This window comes from Toxorhynchites rutilus, chromosome 3 (genome assembly GCF_029784135.1).
Source record: "Toxorhynchites rutilus septentrionalis strain SRP chromosome 3, ASM2978413v1, whole genome shotgun sequence".
In the NCBI taxonomy this organism is placed as follows: Eukaryota; Metazoa; Arthropoda; class Insecta; order Diptera; family Culicidae; genus Toxorhynchites; species Toxorhynchites rutilus.
Window position 1 is genome coordinate 79974026 of NC_073746.1, and position 18823 is coordinate 79992848.

At 38.4% G+C, this 18823-nt stretch overlaps 1 protein-coding gene across 2 annotated transcripts in view; it reads left to right on the top strand.

The window, feature by feature from the left end:
• LOC129776273 (neural-cadherin-like) overlaps positions 1-18507 on the top strand; it is a 63080-nt gene extending 44573 nt beyond the window's left edge. For both annotated transcript variants that reach the window (XM_055781821.1, XM_055781820.1), the window contains exon 2: positions 16638-18507. In XM_055781821.1, the coding sequence (XP_055637796.1) occupies positions 16888-18492 (1605 nt within the window). In that variant the 5' untranslated portion in view covers positions 16638-16887 and the 3' untranslated portion in view covers positions 18493-18507. The remainder of the gene's footprint in view (positions 1-16637) is intronic.
• The last annotated feature ends 316 nt before the right edge of the window (positions 18508-18823 follow it).

Consider the following 18823-nt stretch of genomic DNA (forward strand, 5'->3'; position numbering starts at 1 on the left):
TATAATCTTCCCCAACATTTTATGCGGATCGGAAACGGATTTTTTTTAACTTTAGCAAAAAAAAAAGTAAATCATTGATATTCGCAAATTGTGGTTCGTAGACACAACATTCACCATCATCAATAACGAAGAAAAATGTGTGGCTGCATGAAACTTCTGATATTTTGATTTGAATACTGTTGACAGGTGTTCTGAACCGTGAAAAATGACAATTGATATGGTATTTAACCTTTCACATTAGTATATAACAATTAATAATTTTTGAAACATATTATTTAACACCTGAAAATTGTTGGCATCATCTGAACGAAAATCCTGCATCCTGATTGGTTCATTGACACAAGCAACTTGTGCTGCTGTCAAACATGAACAAGTAAAGTAACGGCAAAGCACAATTCATCATGCGGAAGTATGAAAGCTGTTGTTTGCGATTTCTAATCCAGTGTTGCTTTAGTCAACGAGCAGTATATGTTGAGGCTTTGAGCTAATTTGAAAATGTTCGAATTGGCTTTCTGGCGCTTGGTCAATCGTTCCCTGCACTCTATGGAAAGAGGAAGCAATTGGACTGAGCAAGATTATAAAAATGTAATTTGCGATTTCTATTTCAGCATTGCTCTAGTCAACAAGTAGTCAAAGAGATTGGTTGTAACTGATAGGCCACTTTGCAATTTTCAAATTGGTTGAGAGAGTTGCGACGAAAACACGCAAATCATCGGTTCTGTTCAGGTCAAACCTACATCGAGTTGATTATTATATTTAGTTTCTATCTAAGATAATACCCAACGTGATAATGTGGTCGTGTTTTCTAATTTTTCGAGTTTAACCATGATCAATGAACTGATTTTTTTTTGTTTTGAGAGAGGCAAATTTGGAATACCTGTGGTATCGTGACCAGGGCCCGAAATCTTCACAGATGAAAAATGAAAACTAGAGTGACGATTTGTCTGTGAGAGTGCTCTTGTAAGTCACTGATAAACACACATAATGAAAATAATGTTATCAAATTCCAATCAAATTCTAAAATCAATATCAAACGTAAGAAGCAAGAAGCAAGAAGCAAGAAGCAAGAAGCAAGAAGCAAGAAGCAAGAAGCAAGAAGCAAGAAGCAAGAAGCAAGAAGCAAGAAGCAAGAAGCAAGAAGCAAGAAGCAAGAAGCAAGAAGCAAGAAGCAAGAAGCAAGAAGCAAGAAGCAAGAAGCAAGAAGCAAGAAGCAAGAAGCAAGAAGCAAGAAGCAAGAAGCAAGAAGCAAGAAGCAAGAAGCAAGAAGCAAGAAGCAAGAAGCAAGAAGCAAGAAGCAAGAAGCAAGAAGCAAGAAGCAAGAAGCACGAAGCAAGACGCAAGAAGCAAAAAGACGCAACAAAGTTTTTTTTTATTTCAGTTCAATACGGCATAAATACGGCAAAAAATCTAAATAAACGGTAATCCTAAAATTAATATTTTTCCAGCATATTTATTGCTCTTCTTCAGAAAAAAATAACATTTTTAAGCTTTTTGACGAGTTTATGGAGATTTTGCTATATGCGAAAAACTTTCGTACTGTTAACGTGCGGTTAGACGGTTAAAATAGTGAGCAAATTAATAAATTTTTGCTGATACATTTTTTTTTGCTAAAAATAATCTGATTACAAAAACTGTTTGCATTATGTGAAGCAATTGGAAAATAAATGAATAAATAATACAATTCTAAACGTAAAAACCGTTATCTCTATTTTAAACTGAAAACACGATTTAAAGTTGAAACCCATGCACATTTCCGTACACCTCAAGTGATTGCTGGAGTGATGAAAAAGTCTCATTATTTATATTTTTCGCATCATATACGCCATATTTTATCGATGAATATTAATAACCATAGGAAACGCGAGAGCTGAATGTTCTATTTTTCATTTTGGATAAGCTGTTGCCAAGACATCACCAGCAACATGCCAACTTTCCGTTGAGTGTCATTTGATGAAAGAATGATGAAATTTGGTTCATATGGTTCATGAATTCATACCTTCATAATTTTCTTAAGGCAAACTATATGTGAAATAACGTTGAGAATTGAGAAACCCAAAATGAAGTCTACGAGTAACGGAAACTATTTAGATGATCTAAATACTCGGAACAACGAATCAGAGTCACCTGCCATAGCATTTCAATTTTCTCTGCACTGGTCATTTTTTTTTTCTCTCGAGGTCGTATTTCATGTTCAATAACCCTCTCCACGCTTCTATTGGACCGTTTTGCTCGCGGTACTCACGATGAGGTTATCCCGTACAACTCTACTTCCACCTCGGATAACGCCTCTTCCGCGCAAAGTAGCCGTAAATAATTGGTAGCGTAAAACACAGCCAAAGTAGCATGAGAACATTCTTTTTCATCAAATTGCCTTCCAATTACACAACAATTTGATGGGTTTCCCTCTGCTTACCACCTTCCCCATTATGTTGGAGCTTGTGCATAGCCCGCTCGGTGTGATGAATGATGGTTTAAGTGACACAGCCGTCTGCATGCTATGTGCGCTGTCAGGACACTTCATTGAACGTATGGGACTTCCGGTTCAGTTTGATTCTTCCCGGGGTACGCAAGAGTGGGTGCGTTTGTGTTTGTATGGCAGCTGTTTTCGGCTAATCTTGAAAAATGACTGCAATAATGCTGATTTAATTACAGCAGCCCTCGCTGACAGTTTTAGTGACGTTAGGAAACACCAGAAATAAATGACGACGAGATGTTTTTTTTTTCTTAACCACCCTGGATATTATTTTTCTATTCTTTTCAAATAATGTAAAATCAAAAACCACTTAATGTGAGGTTCACATCGGATGGGGATTATTGATACTTTATTGTGCACTTAAACCCAATTATGGTACCGTGTCGCATGGAGTCGGTCATCGTTGCCCTGGAAACCTTCACCACTTTTGCATTTCCACGGCCGATCGATACGGAAGAGAAAAAGAGTGGGACAGCATCGTACCAAATCCGTTTAGGCCATCTCCAGGGCTGTCTGGTTGCTCGGTACAATATTTCGCAGCGCCTTCTCTCGCAAATCGAGTCACCAAGTCACTCTCAATTGAAGACTTCCTCGTTGTTGGGTTCCATCCACGGTCTTTGTTTGTTCGCCCGTTCCTGCCTAATGATGATCACTGGAAACGATGACTTTATGATAGGGCGGCTGGCTGTCGTCTCCATTTGTCCTGTCATGGCGCTGTGACTAGGTCTTCTTTTCCGGGTCATTTCTCGACGCTAAACTTTACGAGCATCCGAGCAGCCGACTCTTGATGGCCCCGTCCAGCTTGACACGAGTGTACCACCCACCGACATTTAATTCTCCCAGAGACCGGGTTTTTTTTGCGCGATTGACTGCATCATGATAAATTGCGATGGGGACAGTGCTGCTTAATCCCTCTTGAACTTTGAATGATTATCGATTCTCCCATTCTGCTTCTCCCTAATACTTTTTTTCTTTCTTTCCTACTATCGGAGACCTGCGGGAGGAATATTTACTTAAGAGCAACTGACTCACTTGCGCCAATCCCATGATTAGGCGGGACGAATTGTAAAGTGAAGCGAATCGATGAAATAGATATCAATCAAGTCTCACTTCATCCGCTAATGATTCCACCATCCTACCTGCCCTAGCAGATTATATTCGGTGGCTTGGATGTGCTTTGAAGTGAATACAAATAAGTTCGATTCAAATTCGATTCTGTGAAACTCTACCGAAAATTTCGGAGGAAAGATTCAGAGAACCCCAAATGCATTGTCGCTTCTAAAACTACACTCTGCTGCAACTGATCTTCGCCACATTCGAGATACCGCAGTGGTCAGTTCTGGGTGGGAAAAATAGCCTCTAATGGACGACGCTCATCACTTACTGCACCCCAAGACTTGTATAACGAAACGATTGTGATGATTACGACGATGATCGGTGGTTATAACGACTGACCACCGACCGACCGCTTCGATGAAGAACCGCAAGTGTGAAGCGGGAGGGAAAGCTGTCGCTTCGAGGTTAAATTCAATTTAACTTCAATTGCATAATTTTACGGGAGTAGTTTTCTGCTGTTTCTGTTGCTACTGTCGTCGGTGGTTTAAGACGCGACAATTCGCGCTCCAACAGCAACGAGTGGCGAGAAGGAAATACCGAGCAGCGATGTAATGAGGTACCGAGGAGAAAAAAGTTAACTCTTCTTTGCTTCTTTGTTCTGTGTGAACCCGTGGGTTCACTAGAGCTGTTCTTTTTCCTGGTTTGTGGAAAGCTATTTGGTTACCGTGAGAATTTGCACCGACTGCGGAAAGCATTCGTAAAATTGTTCTGCTTCCGTGAATCATGAAGTGGGGCTTGTTTCCAGGTTAGGTGGTGGCGAATGCAGGGACGTGCACGTGGACGTGGACTGCATCGACGTTGTGGATCTGGAATTTTGAGAAGTATTTCAAAGTCTAAAAAATTATCGCAATTCTATATACATATTATGAATGAAGTATGAAAACAATGTTTCCCAAATTAAAACGAATTTTCACCAGGCATAATAAAATCTTTGCTCCCAATCTTTCATCTTATTTCTCCCCCAGAAAAGCTGTATCCATTCTATATTCTATTAATGAGTACACATTTTAATCATATCTTTAGCATAATGTTTGAGTGATGTTGACGATAATCATACCCTTAGTAAAACTCTTTCAGCTGCGTTATTGTGCATTTCATTATTCTTCGCTTCGCTACCCCTAAAAAAGGCAAATGTCTTATGTCATGTATTATGCTTTTGATTAATTGATAGATTTGTAAAGAAAATTTGTGGAAACCATATGTGAAGTTAGAAAATTTGTATACCTAAACATAACATGGGTAACTCCTACGCATATATTTTTACCATAATAATGTAATTGGAAAAGTTGTTTAAAATTATAGGCAAATTCATAAAATTTCATGAACGTGACGGTATAACACGACAAACACATTAAAAGAGCCTATCTATATATACAGCCATTCCATGGCAAACCGATACAGTGGTTCTCAAATTTTCGTCAAAAGTGGTAGTTTTGTTCATTATCGTGAATTATTAGACCCGTGTTTTTTATGTTTTTTTTTTGTAAGGGTGATCATTTCCATTTTAGAGTGGTCCGAAAAATCCATTTTTTCGCATTTTTGTCAAAAATGATTTTTTCTAATCAAATCAAATTTCCCTCCTCTCTCAAAGCCAATGAGCTAGTCTTATTTGAAAAAAAAATATTACACTCTGATTAAAAATAATTTTGTTTTCGTAATTATCGATTATACATATTCGTTTTTTATAGGTTACATCGTTTCCGGACCAAGGGCGCCATATTTTTTTTATATTTTTTCCTGTAAGCTGAGGTTTTTTCACAAAATATATACGAATACCAGAGAGGTGTTATTTTTCGTTTTTATGTTATGATTTTTCAAAGTTAACATACTCTCAGTTTTCATTCCATATTGCTATGCGACTAGACTGGATGTATGTGACTATAATCCTATTAATTGGCAAATGTGTTATTTTCTTCAAAAATAGGCTAGCTAGTAGGTTTTAATATGATAGTTTTAATACGATCATCTGAATCGGTCCAGTAATTCAAAAGTAATAATTTTTTTTTTTGGGAAAAAGGGAAAATGATTTTTTTGACCATCGGGTAACTTTGAAACTTAAAAACGAAAAAAAACGTCTTCCTGGTTTCGAGATATGTTATGAGAAATATCCTCAGCTTTCCAGAAATAATATTAAAAAATATAGCGCCTTTGGTCTCGAGACCATGAAAACTATTTAAAACAAATAAAATCAATAATAACAAAAACATAATTCAGATTTACAGATCGGTTACATATTACTAACATAGATAATAAGAAAAATTGTATTGAACTCCCGGCCCCGTGAGGCTAACGCCATATGAGCCTTTATAAAAATATATATTTTGGAAAAAAAATTCAGATTTTCTGCAACTGAAGTATTTTTCCAAAAAAAAAGACCAGCTAATTGGCTTTAATTTAATATGTCGAACATCTGAATTGGTCTAGTGGTTCGAAAGTTTTAGAAAAAAGTCATTTTTTGGCAAAAATGCGTAAAAATGGATTTTTCGGACCACACTAAAATGGAAGTGGTCACCATAACAAAAAAAATAAAAAAAATACGGGTATAATAATTTGCGATAAAGGACAAAACTATCGCTTTTGAAGAAAATCTGAGAACCACTATATCGGTTTGGCATGGAATTGCTGTATATAAAAATGGATTTCTGTCTGTCTGTCTGTCTGATTCTTATGGACTCTACTGAACCTACTGAACCGATTGACATGAAAATTGGTATGGAGGGGTTTTTGGGGTCGGGGATACAAATGAAGCATACATTACTGCATAACGATGCCATACAAATGAATCATACATTTCTGCATAACTCAAGAACTAATCAAGCAAACGAAACAGAATGTGGCATGTGGAGGTTTTAGGGAGCAGTAAATGTTTTTATGGTGGTTTGACACTCCTTTCTCCTCTCTAAAGAGGAGGAGGGGATGGTGCTGAACAACTCGAGAACTAATCAAACAAACGGAATTAAACTTATCATATAGAGGTTTTATCAATCAAATGGAGCCAAATTTGACATGTGAAGATTTTTGAATATGTGAAATGTTTCTATGATGGTATGACACACTTCCTTCTCTGTAACGGAGAGGGGGTCACGTAAAAATAATTGAAATATGTCAACCGAACATGAAAATTGAATTTTATTTAATGTGATAAAACTCACTCCTATAGCTTCTTCTATCTATATAAATGAAAATGGATCGCCGAATGTGTTGATAAGAGCAAAACTCGAGGAAGGAATTGTCTGATTTAGGGCTGTCTTTATTGTATCATATTTTCTGTATGAAACATTTATTCCATGTAACGGTGAAACATGTTATTTGCAAGTGGTTGAAAAATCTTGAACGAGAATTGTGTCTGAAAATAATCCCTTAATAATGATATTATAATGACGAGTTTTGGTTGAAGTACTAGGAATTTTATTGTAAAAGGTAATTGTAATGGGTCGATTAGAGGATCAATAAATGAACAATTCTGCGATTAGACCCATTAACTTGCGCTTAGTAAGAAAACGTGAATGCGATAACGGAAAATAAATTTTGGGCGTGACGAAGTTTGCCGGGTCAGCTAGTAAATAATATATTTGGCTGAGAATTATTTTTACACATACCTGATAGTTTTAAGTTTGATGCGGAAAAGGGAAGAAATTAGCATAAATTCGGATGAATCAGACAAAAAAGAGTGCCCGCCTGTATATCAGTAAACGTGCCAGAAGACTCAATAATCCTGAAAAATTAGGAACGTTGGCATCATTGACTTTACCGTTAATACACATAATAATGACAGGTTCACCTAAAAATGAAACCGCAGATAAATCGATGTGTGTATCATGTGAAGAATGTTGTGGCAGCTAGTGAAACTGCCAAGTTTGAAAATCACAAAGTACATCCAGGCGTTATTTTGAAAAATACTTTCATGGAAGTCTGTTGGCATACTCATACTCATACTTCGCTATACGGTCGATATTTATACGGCTTTTCGTTAAACAAATTTGGAACCGATTCGATAGAACTTATATGAAATTGTTCTAGAATAATTGATTCGTTTTTCTTAGCGGTTAATGAACGTATCTCAGCCGTAAAGCGAGGTATGGGTGTACATTCTTACTGACCCACTGTTTGGGATTTTAAAATGAAACTGATTCTCTAACATAGCATGTTCTCTTGCAGATGTTATTTTATAACATTATTTGAATATTAAAACCAAAGATCTTCAAATATCTTGAATTAATATATAAAATAGAATAGTACTATAATTTCAGCTACCTTTGAATTATTTCGATTCGAATCTACCGAATCAAAACAACTCACTACTATTCACTATATGTTATTCAAAAAAAAAAAAGAATAGTACCCGACAAAAATAGCAATACAACACTCATTCATTATGCTGCACTGCCCATGATTTTTTGGCCTACAAGCATAACCATGGAAATTTTCGATGAAATGATCTGCCCAGTTGAAAGATATTATCGGCAAAAAGAGGGCCTAGGTGATTTTGCGGATTATAACATATTTTTCCATCTGGAAAACGCTTGCGTCTATTTATCGTTTAAATGACAATCGGACAATCAATCGTTTCAATGAATGTATGTCCGCATGGCTAGACGTAATCACCAGGTTGCTCTGTTTGTAGAGTTAGTATTTACAATTCCGATAATAGTCAAAACGTCTTCGTCGGTAGTTTCAGTCGTTATCGGATAAAATCAAAAAGGTTTGGAAGAAATTTAGTGAAATGTCTGGAAAAGGTGCTCTTGATTTGTTGCGAGTCTATGACAGTACTTTTTTCCTGAAGAATACTCTGGGATATGATAAGAACAGCAGGTTCGTGTTTCTTCAATTAACTGAATTTGTAAAGGCAATCTGCAATGTCGTTAATTTTAGCAATATGATTTACCGATATCACGATCAATCGCATAAAGATGTTGGAGTGAATCCGATGTCGAATCCGAGGAGTTATAATACTAAGAACCAATATTATTTTAATTTTCCTACTGATTTGATTGTTTCATTATACTTTATACTATACATTATACTATTATACTACTTGGAGATTCAAATGCAGAAATTTAGGTAATTATAACATTAAAAAAACACAATTGCTTCTCTTCGTGTTCATCGTGTACATAAAATAGTAATTATATGAGCAGCGTTTCAATGGTTTCTTATATTCATCTATTAGGAAACACTAAGTAAAAAGACACTATCGTGACAGACATGTTTGGACTCTACAAAGAATGTGATTCAAATGTAGATTTAGCTTATGGCACATAATACTGACAATTGTTGATTTTCGAACGGTGTATGAAAGCTGTATGAAACAACGTCTGTTATGCGGACAAACAGTGATTTTTCGGAAAGGTTTTTTCAAAATGGCTCATATCAAAAAAATTGCTCGAACAAAAAATGTTTGTTTGCATGTTGAGCAAACGTATTACATTGTGTAGAATGCGAAACAGCGAAAAAGTCGATTCTGCTCATTTTGTCGTTTACGTCTCCTATACAAACATGGGCAGTGCAGTTGCTTATAAATACTATTTCGGAACATAACTTGAATTCAATTGGTCAGTTTGGATGAATCGACACTCATTAGCGTCCGTTCTACGTTTCTGCTCGTATTTATTCTTCCCACTAATGAACGAAAATAATTAGCGTCATAATTTATGATCATGTTCTGTGATCAATATGCCACAATCACAGAGGCAGTGATTGAACACTGGCTCCAGAATCATTCATCGTCATTCATCGTTTACGTCTCGATCTGGATTATTATGTCCACCAGAATTCTATTTGAACATAACACCAAAGAGAAAACGAAAAATTAACAAAAACATAAACACCGAGAAGGTCACAACCGTTGTCACATTCCTAGATGAGATGTTGGAACGAGATTTTGTTTCACAAACGCTTCAATCACCCATTTTCATCGGTTAACGAAACGACAGCCGTTTGGCTCATAATCACGTGATTACTTCGACGATCTTTTCTGTTGTATCTTTTCTTTGGGTATCTGACATCTCACCAGGGAGCCCAAGCATCGCTTCGAGCACTAACGCTGATTGATTAGCCATTTCTTCGTTTGATCGGCGGGCAGCGGCTGAAGACAAATTTCCAGCAAGGCAAGATAATGGTGCGCTTCGGATGCCTTCAACCAACGAACAGTGCGAGGTGTGAATATTTACCAATCTTCGTGACAAATTCAAAAAAATGGGCGATAAATTAACACCCCCCAGCCAAGAATGGCTAAACAGTCGCCAAAGGCGAGAGGGCCAATAGGAGCGTCGGACGAACGTCTTCTATTGATTGACAACAATTAATTCCCGAGACAGGCAGAAAATTGCCTCTCACGAAAATTGAGAAGGCTGGCCAATTTCGATACAGCACGAGTCCGAAAGTGAATGGGCCTGATTCTGGAGGGCATGACGATGGGGAGCGGTTTGCAGGATTGATGCTGGTCGCCGTTACATTCACGCCTTGGCAACGCCATTCTGCGGGCTTCGAGGGACTCTGGACGGAGGAGGCGGCGACGCCAGCCTGGTGTGAAACGGGGCTTCCCTTGGATTCGCTCATAAATAAAATAACAAATGATGGGGACGTGCGATGATGGTTATGACAGGAGGCGAGCACAAGCCACAGCGCACGTGTGCCAGCGTGTTGCTCGAAGAGGAGGGCCGGCTTACATAAATGTTTTCTTAAGGCTTAATTCAAGCAGGGTGATTCATCTGCCCATGATCTTATCGATCACCTTTTAGACCATGTTAGAATGATGTTACTACAGGGACGTAGATTTTTTTCCTCTCCTCAGTTCTTCGTTTTGTTCGGGATTATCGTCGTTTCCCAGTTTAACACTTCCAGGAATTTCGAGCCCCAAGCATCGAACTGAAATCTGTCCCATATAATTTAAAGTGGATTTGAAGAACTCTCACACTGTACCGTTGAATGGCCTTTGTAAACTAAGACGAATGATACCGAGTCGGAGACCGCCGGCGAAGAAGGAAGCAGATGAACCAAACCACATTCTTTGTTGTGGCCTGCTTCTTGTGGTTAGAGGAAGTGATGTGACAACTACGAAACTGCTGTTCCAACTCGGATGGTTTGAATGCTTTTTCCGCCACATCGACTACACCCCACTTAATTGGCCTGGAAATTCAATTCTCCATTGTTTGGGCATAGTTTGATGAACGGATCAAGTGTCCGGAATAATTGGTTCATTCTTGCATAACTGCTTGTCATATTTTTCAAACTGAGTTTAAATAAACTATGGATAATGATTTTTATCCATCCGAAATAGCCTTGGGGCAGTAATGTTATGTGGGTTTTAACACATCATTATCCAATATGAATAATACTGTAAATATATGAAAGCATCTGTCAAATTTTCGAAATTTGAATTTAGTTTTGTGAATTTAGTTTTGTTTCGTTCCAAGAGAACATTATCGTCTTATACGAAATACCTCGTCTGGAATATTATCTATTCCACTCATTATACGCTAGTGAGTGTGTAAAATGATATTGATGAACACGAAAGTGAACTTCTTTATCGTAGAATCATTTTTAACAGAAAGGTAATTGTAAAATTAAAATCTGAAAATTAAACATGTAACGAATAATTCGAGATTTTGAATGCTTCGAAATTGCGAAAACTCAACGTTCCGATTGGTCTAATTTGTGTTTCTAAACCCTTGCCAAGCAAATCAAGCAACTATCGAAACAACGAGACACATTTTGAGTATATCAAAACTGTTGCGAAAAGAACCATATCTCACTGTCGTGCATAGTTCTATCCAAGGGGAAAAAGGCAAAGCAGCACAACAAATACTGCCTCTGCTTCGGCAAATCGTCAGTTTATGTTTTTCTATTGTACTGAACAGAGATGCAAGATGATGCATGATGCAAGTTGTTTGCTTCAGACTGCTTTCCCAGAATATGCTGACGAGCTGAAGCGAACAGATATGGTATGAATTAGGAAAACAATCATGTCCAATTCAACTCCAGTCCCGCTTTAGCCGGCGAGCAGTTAACAGGCATACAAAGAGATTTTGCCCGATGCAAAATCTAGGAGCGTAATAGTTTTTTTTTCAGAATTGATACTGGTGTTCGGTCAATATGTGGTTTACAATAAACATCAACCACAAGACGTAGCGACGGAATCAACAAACTGAGGTAGAATTCTGAAATCTGTATCCAGCGATGAGGAAAATTTGAGTTTTCGAGTTGAATCCGAAATGCGGAACCTGTTACTTAGAAACTGTAACCTCTTCAAGCCGTCATTTATTGGAAAACATTCAACTTGCGAAATTTCGTTTTTATCGAGGGATTGAAATATGATTTATAAGTATGTATTTTACATTTGTTTGACGAAAATGAATAATCCGAATTGTATCCGAGTTTTGAATTATGGAATCTGGACTCTAAATCAGTGACTAGGGTTCAGCAAAATATAGTCTGAATATTTGAGTCAGAATCGCAATCTGGATCCTTGAATCTCACATTTTGGATTCAGTTGAATCTTGAACCAAGCAATCGAATTCGGATTTGAAAAATGATTATTCGGAAATTGAAATCTTTAACATTGGATAACGATTTTATAACTGAAATCTGAATATCGAAGCTGTTGTCTCATTGTCTCATTTCTCTCATTCTCTGCTTCTCTCCTCTTCTCAGTCTCTCATTCTTTAATTCTCTGATTCTCTCATTCTCTCATTTTCACATTCTTTCCTTCTTTCATTCTCTCATTTTCTCATTCTATCAATTAATTTGAGTGTGGAATTTGTAATCTATCTTGTACTATACTCTGTGTTATGTTATTCATAATCTTCATAATGTGGGCTAATATATGACTGAAATACGGCTCTGTGCAGTGATATACGAATCTGGAATCTGAATCAAAAAGATCTGGAATTTGAATAATAGATAGTGTTCCTGAACAGTTGTACAAAGAGTAAATGCGAAAAAGTGAAAGGAACAATTAAAGAAAGATGAAGAGTGTAAAGGAATGACAAATAATAGAGAGAAAATAATGAAGACGACAGAATTAATTTGATTCGATTCGCTTGTTTATCTTAGACCGGATATTATTCTAAAATATAAGAATAATAGAATACGGAAGAGAAGAGGGAAAAAAACAAGAAAGATCAAGAGAGGACGAGAGAAAAAATGGGATTGTGAAAGATCAATGAGAGATGGTTAGCGTCTCACATTGTCATGCCGGGTGTTCGGGTTCGATTCCCGTTCTAGCCGGGGGATTTTTCGTCAAAGAAATTTCTTTCGACTTGCACTGTGGTCACGCGTATCCCAGAGCTTGCCCCTCGGAATACATTCAAGTCGTGTTATTTGGCTTAAGAAATCTCAACTAAGTTTTAATAAATGACGCCAGTTAATGCATAAGATGAGACGGCAAAAGTTCCACAGGGAACGTTAACGCCATTCAACAAGAAGAAGAAGCAAATGAATAAATGAGAAAATCAGAGAATCAGAAAATGAGAGTTTAACAGCATGAGAGAATGAGAAAGGAATTAAAAAAGTATAAGAAGAAGGCTCAGAGAAGAATGGGAGAGGATTGAGAGAAAAATTAGAGAAGAATGAGATAAAAATGAGAGGAAAATGAGTGAAGAATGATAGACGAATGAGAGAAAAATGACAGAATAGATAAAGAAGAATGAGAGAGGAATGAAAGAAGAACAAAATAAAAATAAGAGAAGAATGAGAAAACAATAAGAGAGGAATGAAATAATAATGAGAGGAGAATGAGAGAAGAATAAGAGGCAAATGAGAGACAAATGACAGAATGAGAGAATGGAAGAATAATGAGAGAAGAATGAAGGAAAGATGAGCGAAAACATGAGAGGAGAATCAGTGAAGAATGAAAGAGGAATGAAAGGCGAATGAGATAAACATAACAGAAGAATAAGAGAAGAATGGAAGAAGAATAAGAGAGGAATGGAAGAAGAATGAGAGATGAATTATAGAAGAATAGAAGAGGAAAGAGAGAAGAATTATACAGTAATGAGAGAAAAACTAGAGAAGAATAAAAGAAGAATGAGAAAAAAAGGAAAGAATAAGAAAAGAAAAAGAAAAGAATGAGAGAGGAATGAAAGAAAGATAAGAAAGATAAGAAGAAGACGGGAAGAACAGAACAGAACAATGAGATAATAATGAAAGAAGACATGATAGAAGGATTAATGAAGAATGAGAGAAGAATAAGGGAGGAGTGAAAGAAGTCATTCCTCTTTCAGAGTAATGAAAGAAGAATGAGAGAGAAATAAGAGAGAAACTGGAGACGAATAAAAGAAGAATGAGAAAAAATTAGGGGAGAATAAGAGAAGAATGAGAGAAGAATGAGAGAGGAATGAAAGACGCATGAGAAGAGAATGTAAGAAGAATGAGAGTGAAATAAAAAAATAGATAGGAATGAAAGACGAATGAGATCAAATGAGAGAATGAGAGAGTGGGATAGAATGAGCAAATTAAATAAAAAGACCGAGAGAGAAAATGAGAAAGATTTAAAATGAGAAACAGTTAGAAAGAAAAAGAGAATGAGAGCTAGAACGAGATATAGCTAGAAGTAAAATGAGGGATATAGTGATAGAGAAAATCAGGAGGTAAGTTTCGAAGTACTTCACGGAACACAGAAGCCACAATTCGAGCTAAGGGTTCCAGATTTTTTATACCTATCTACCAATGTCTAACGAGAGTCACACCAACATTAATCATTATATCAAGCTTTAAACTACCAAATATATCATAAAATAAAAGATATAATTTTTGGACATTAAAATTTGATGCGGGATGATTTGGACCATCTATGGGGTGATCCAGTGTGTGTTTCATCGGAAAAAAACATACTTATGTTTATGTAAAGTATTTTTGAATCATGTTACAATCAGTAACAGTGTTCTGGGATCGATACCAGGCGACTTGGCCATATTCCAGATCAGAAAAATTGGATTGAGACCATCTCGAATCCTGCATGGATTTTTTCACTGTTGTTCGAGCATTTTCAAACACTTTCGATGCTTGGTCAAAGAAAATCCGTTCTTGATGGCCTGCGTTGCTCTTTCAAGCTCCTCCTTCTTCCAACGTTGTCTGCCTATCCTCTTTTTGTAATTCAGCGGCATCTGGAATCAATTAGACCAAAGAAAAACCACAAATCTGTAGGACCAATTCACCCTACAAAAACGTGTCCATGTCACCCCACACAACATGCAAAAATTAAAATGCAATTAATTTTATTAATTGTCATCAAACTTACAACTTCGCTGCATCAAATTATTCCTCCTCTGTAGGCGAACAGAACTTTACTGCACAATACACGAAAGGTTTGTTCAATCAGCGGGAAAACCATGATCGGAAAATTCACAATTTTTGACAATCAAAGTGCATGCTGTGTTCATGCTACCATTTCCTTCCACCTGTCGAATTTAACCAAAGTTTTCTAACGTTAGTTACATACGGTTCATTAAAGTTGAGCCAATTTGAGCCGTACTTTTTGAGATAATGGGATGGTCCAAATCACCCCGTATGTCCAACTCACCCCGTGTTACCCTACATAAAAAACCTTTTAAAAATTCTTTATTCGTCCTATTCGGTTGGGACAAATATTTGAAAGCACTTGGATATAAAACTTCCAAATTATAGTGAAAATATATTTTAACAGACGTCGGAATCAATAAATCACGTAAAGCTGATTTTTGTACAATATCATTTTCATAGTTCGTTCCCACTTTATGTATTTTTACAGTTATGAATTTTTATATGTTTTATATGTTTTATATGACGACATTTATAGAACAAATATAAAATGAATTTGAAGAAGTACTTTTCAATTATTTCTTAATCGACGTTTTTAATTGAATGTTGTGTTGTGTTGTGTCACCTAACTGCAAAATGTGGATAACATTATTACACCCATCGCATCCAACAATAATGTGAACTTGCTCAATAATAGTGACATTTAGGAACGATTTCCACAACAAAAAAATGCGGGGAAATAAGTCATCAGAGTTAGGCGTCGGTCTTCTTCGTCACTCAGCCAAACATTTGTTTCTCCCCTCCGGGGTAAAAATGAAAGCTACTGAAATTCAACACACATGTTACATGCGACAGTAACTTGATCCGCGTCAGCTGGCTTTTATGTTTTCACTTTTGTTTTTTCCACTGAGCTAGGAGTTTCATCAGACTTGTCATCATCATTCGTATGGGTGCACATGACTCCCGGGTTAGAGGTATAAACTTATCTGTTTTCACAGCTCATCATCATCAGAACAAATTGAAATATTTTGGGATGCTGCCGTTGGGTTGGCACATTTGAATGGAATTTCAGTTTAGTGTTGCAATCCTTCATTTAAAACATTTAAGAGAAACTATCCGTTTACTCCGAATGCTCAATATTGATTTATATTCAATTATATCATGGTTATCTTAAGCTCAGCTACAAAAAGTAATCGTTCTTCGACGATTGTGCATTTCGATCGAAAACGAAATTTCCTGCCAATATTACCCATCTAATTTCCGCTCCACGAACACGATTTGATTCAATCTACTGGTGTTGATTTTAATTTCCATTTCATTTTCAATTTTTTTCCATTGCTGCTGGCAATAGACGGAGAGAACTCATCAGATTCCATACTTTTGTGGCTGTTGCTTCTCGCTATCCGGGTGGAATTAAATCCCCCTCGCGCAATTATTTTTTTTTATTATTTCATCTATTCCACCCATGCTGGATTCCTGTGTGAATGATTAAGAATTGGGATTTAATTTCGAATTGCCCCATACCCCGGAACCTCGTGTATTAGTGCTGATTAAGAGGTATTTCTCTCCTCATCTTTCATCACCGATCTGGCAGCATTCGGCCGGCGCAAACAGATATACCCGCTGCCAGGTGATCAATCATCTGTGGTTTCCTCCAATCGGTGCACCGATCAACCAACCATCCGTGGAAATCGTGGTGTGCCCTTATCTGGAGCAAGTGTTGCGATCTCAATTTCAGCCTCTATTCAAAATGAATCACCACTCGAAGGCTCGTAAATGTTACTAACGTGTTCTTTCATTTCTTTTACAGGTGATTCAGTTATCGCCACAGACGTCTTCGGAATAAGATGCCTCTCAGGCCTGCGAGTGTATTGTTAGTCAGTAAGACAGCCGACAGCCATTAGTGCGTGTTTTCTCGTGACAAATCGTCGCTGTGCTTTTCTAGTGAATGGAGTATTAGAATTAATTCTAGCGAAAATAATAAATATATTCTCAGTGTAAGTGATATACTGCCGAACGGAGTGAAACAAATCAGCCCGCGAGTGCGAAACCCTAGCGATATGTGGTATCTCGGAGCCGCAGCTAGAATGCGGCCCCCGAGCGGTCCCATAGGGGCCCCTGAAGGCCTACAGCCCTCACTTTGGCCGGCAGCGCAACGTAGTCATCGATCGAAATCAGTCAGTGTTTCAATGTTAGCCGTTGTAGTAGTAGTGTTAGTGTTAAATCTAAATATTGTCGTAGTATCGTGTAAGCACCATCGCCATCATAGCGCTAGCAGCGAAGAGTTCAAGTTCGACCCAACGAACAGCTTCGTAAGCTTAGTCCTGCCGCACGACACATATCCGGGCTACAGCATTCAGAAGTTCAGCGCCAACTTCACCAATCCGAACTCACCATTCTCGTCGATCTCGTCATACTCATCCAAGCCGCTCAACTATCGGCTGCTGGAGACGGATTACTCCAAGTACTTCACCGTCCTGGACGATGGTATGGTCATGACGACTTCCGACCTCTCCCCGCTAGTCAACCGGCCGGTGAAGCTGGTCGTCCTCGAGGAGACACCCAATTCCACTGCCACGCACCAGCTGCAGCTGTACATTATGAACCGCAAAGATATGCTACACTTCCCCAGTGCGCTCGGAGAAAACGTCGGTAAACTCAGTGAGAACAAGAACGCCGGTACGCGAGTTCGTGAACTTCCGCTTCTACAGGCAAATTCCGCGCGCGGTGCCAAATCGGTTATCTATACGATCGTCGCCGGTAACGACGGTCACGCGTTCGCACTGGAAGACAGCAGCAGCGGAACGGTCAAGAACACCGTCCGCATTGACGACACCAGAAAGCACGGTGTTTGGCTTGTGTCCAACAAACCCTTGGATCGCGAAACCAAGGACGAATACGTCGTGGTTGTGGAAGCCTCGGACTTGAAGAAGATCAACAAAGCGAAAGTTAAACTGCAAGTGAACATTTTGGACGTGAACGACAACCATCCGGTGTTCACCAAGCCCGACTACCGCTTCACAGTGACCGGTGTTAAGTCAACAAACGCCTACGGCAACGAAACTATTTCCTGGGAACGGTTCACAAGCATTGGAAAAGTTGAAGCCAAAGACGCCGACGGCGATAAGGTAGCGTACCGCCTGATGAACCCAAGCAACACCGTGGTGATCGTTCCCCAAACGGGTGAACTCCTGCTCGCGGACGAGCCGGACCTCTCGGAGGTATTTGTTGACGTTGAGGCTCACGATATCCGCTCGCCTAGTCTGAAGAGTGAGAAACCTGCCCGGGTGATGATCGAGTTTGTTGCCCCGGATCCGGTACCGGTTATCGTCCAGCACATGAACCACGAGTACCAGCACTCGCATCGCCGTGACAAGCGTCGTGTTACCCGTGCTGTTCGGCCGACCAAGCGGATCGAGTTCTCCGAAGCGGATGGCGATACCGAGGGTCGTAATGTGTTCCAGCTGGAGAAGGAAACTGACCGGGAAACGTTTAAGATACGTGACGAGAATCCGTGGGTTACGGTGGAAACCAACGGTGCAGTGCGAGTTAAGAAGAAGTGGGACTACGAGGAGTTGGGACCGGAGAAGACACTCGACTTCTGGGTGATCATCAGCAACCAGGGAGGACATAACGGTAAGTGGAAGCGGGATGAATTATTGTAAATGTTCTGTATTGTTCAATGTAAAATTGGGATGAGGAAACAATAACTTTTCAGTATCTCAATTATTGCCATGGTATAATGATAACTAAATGCGAGCTCCAGGTGCTAACCTGGCTTATGTTGAGCCAAATGTTATTATTAGATGAGGCATTCCAGCAATCAACACGAATTTTCGAAGAATTTTTTAAATTTACTGTCGAGTTTTCTATGATAAATAACACACCTTGAATGCATTCTGAGTGGCAAGCTCTAGAATACGCGTGAGAACAGTGCAAGTCGGAAGAAATTTTTTTAACGAAAAATTCCCCAGACCAGAACTGGTATTGAACCCG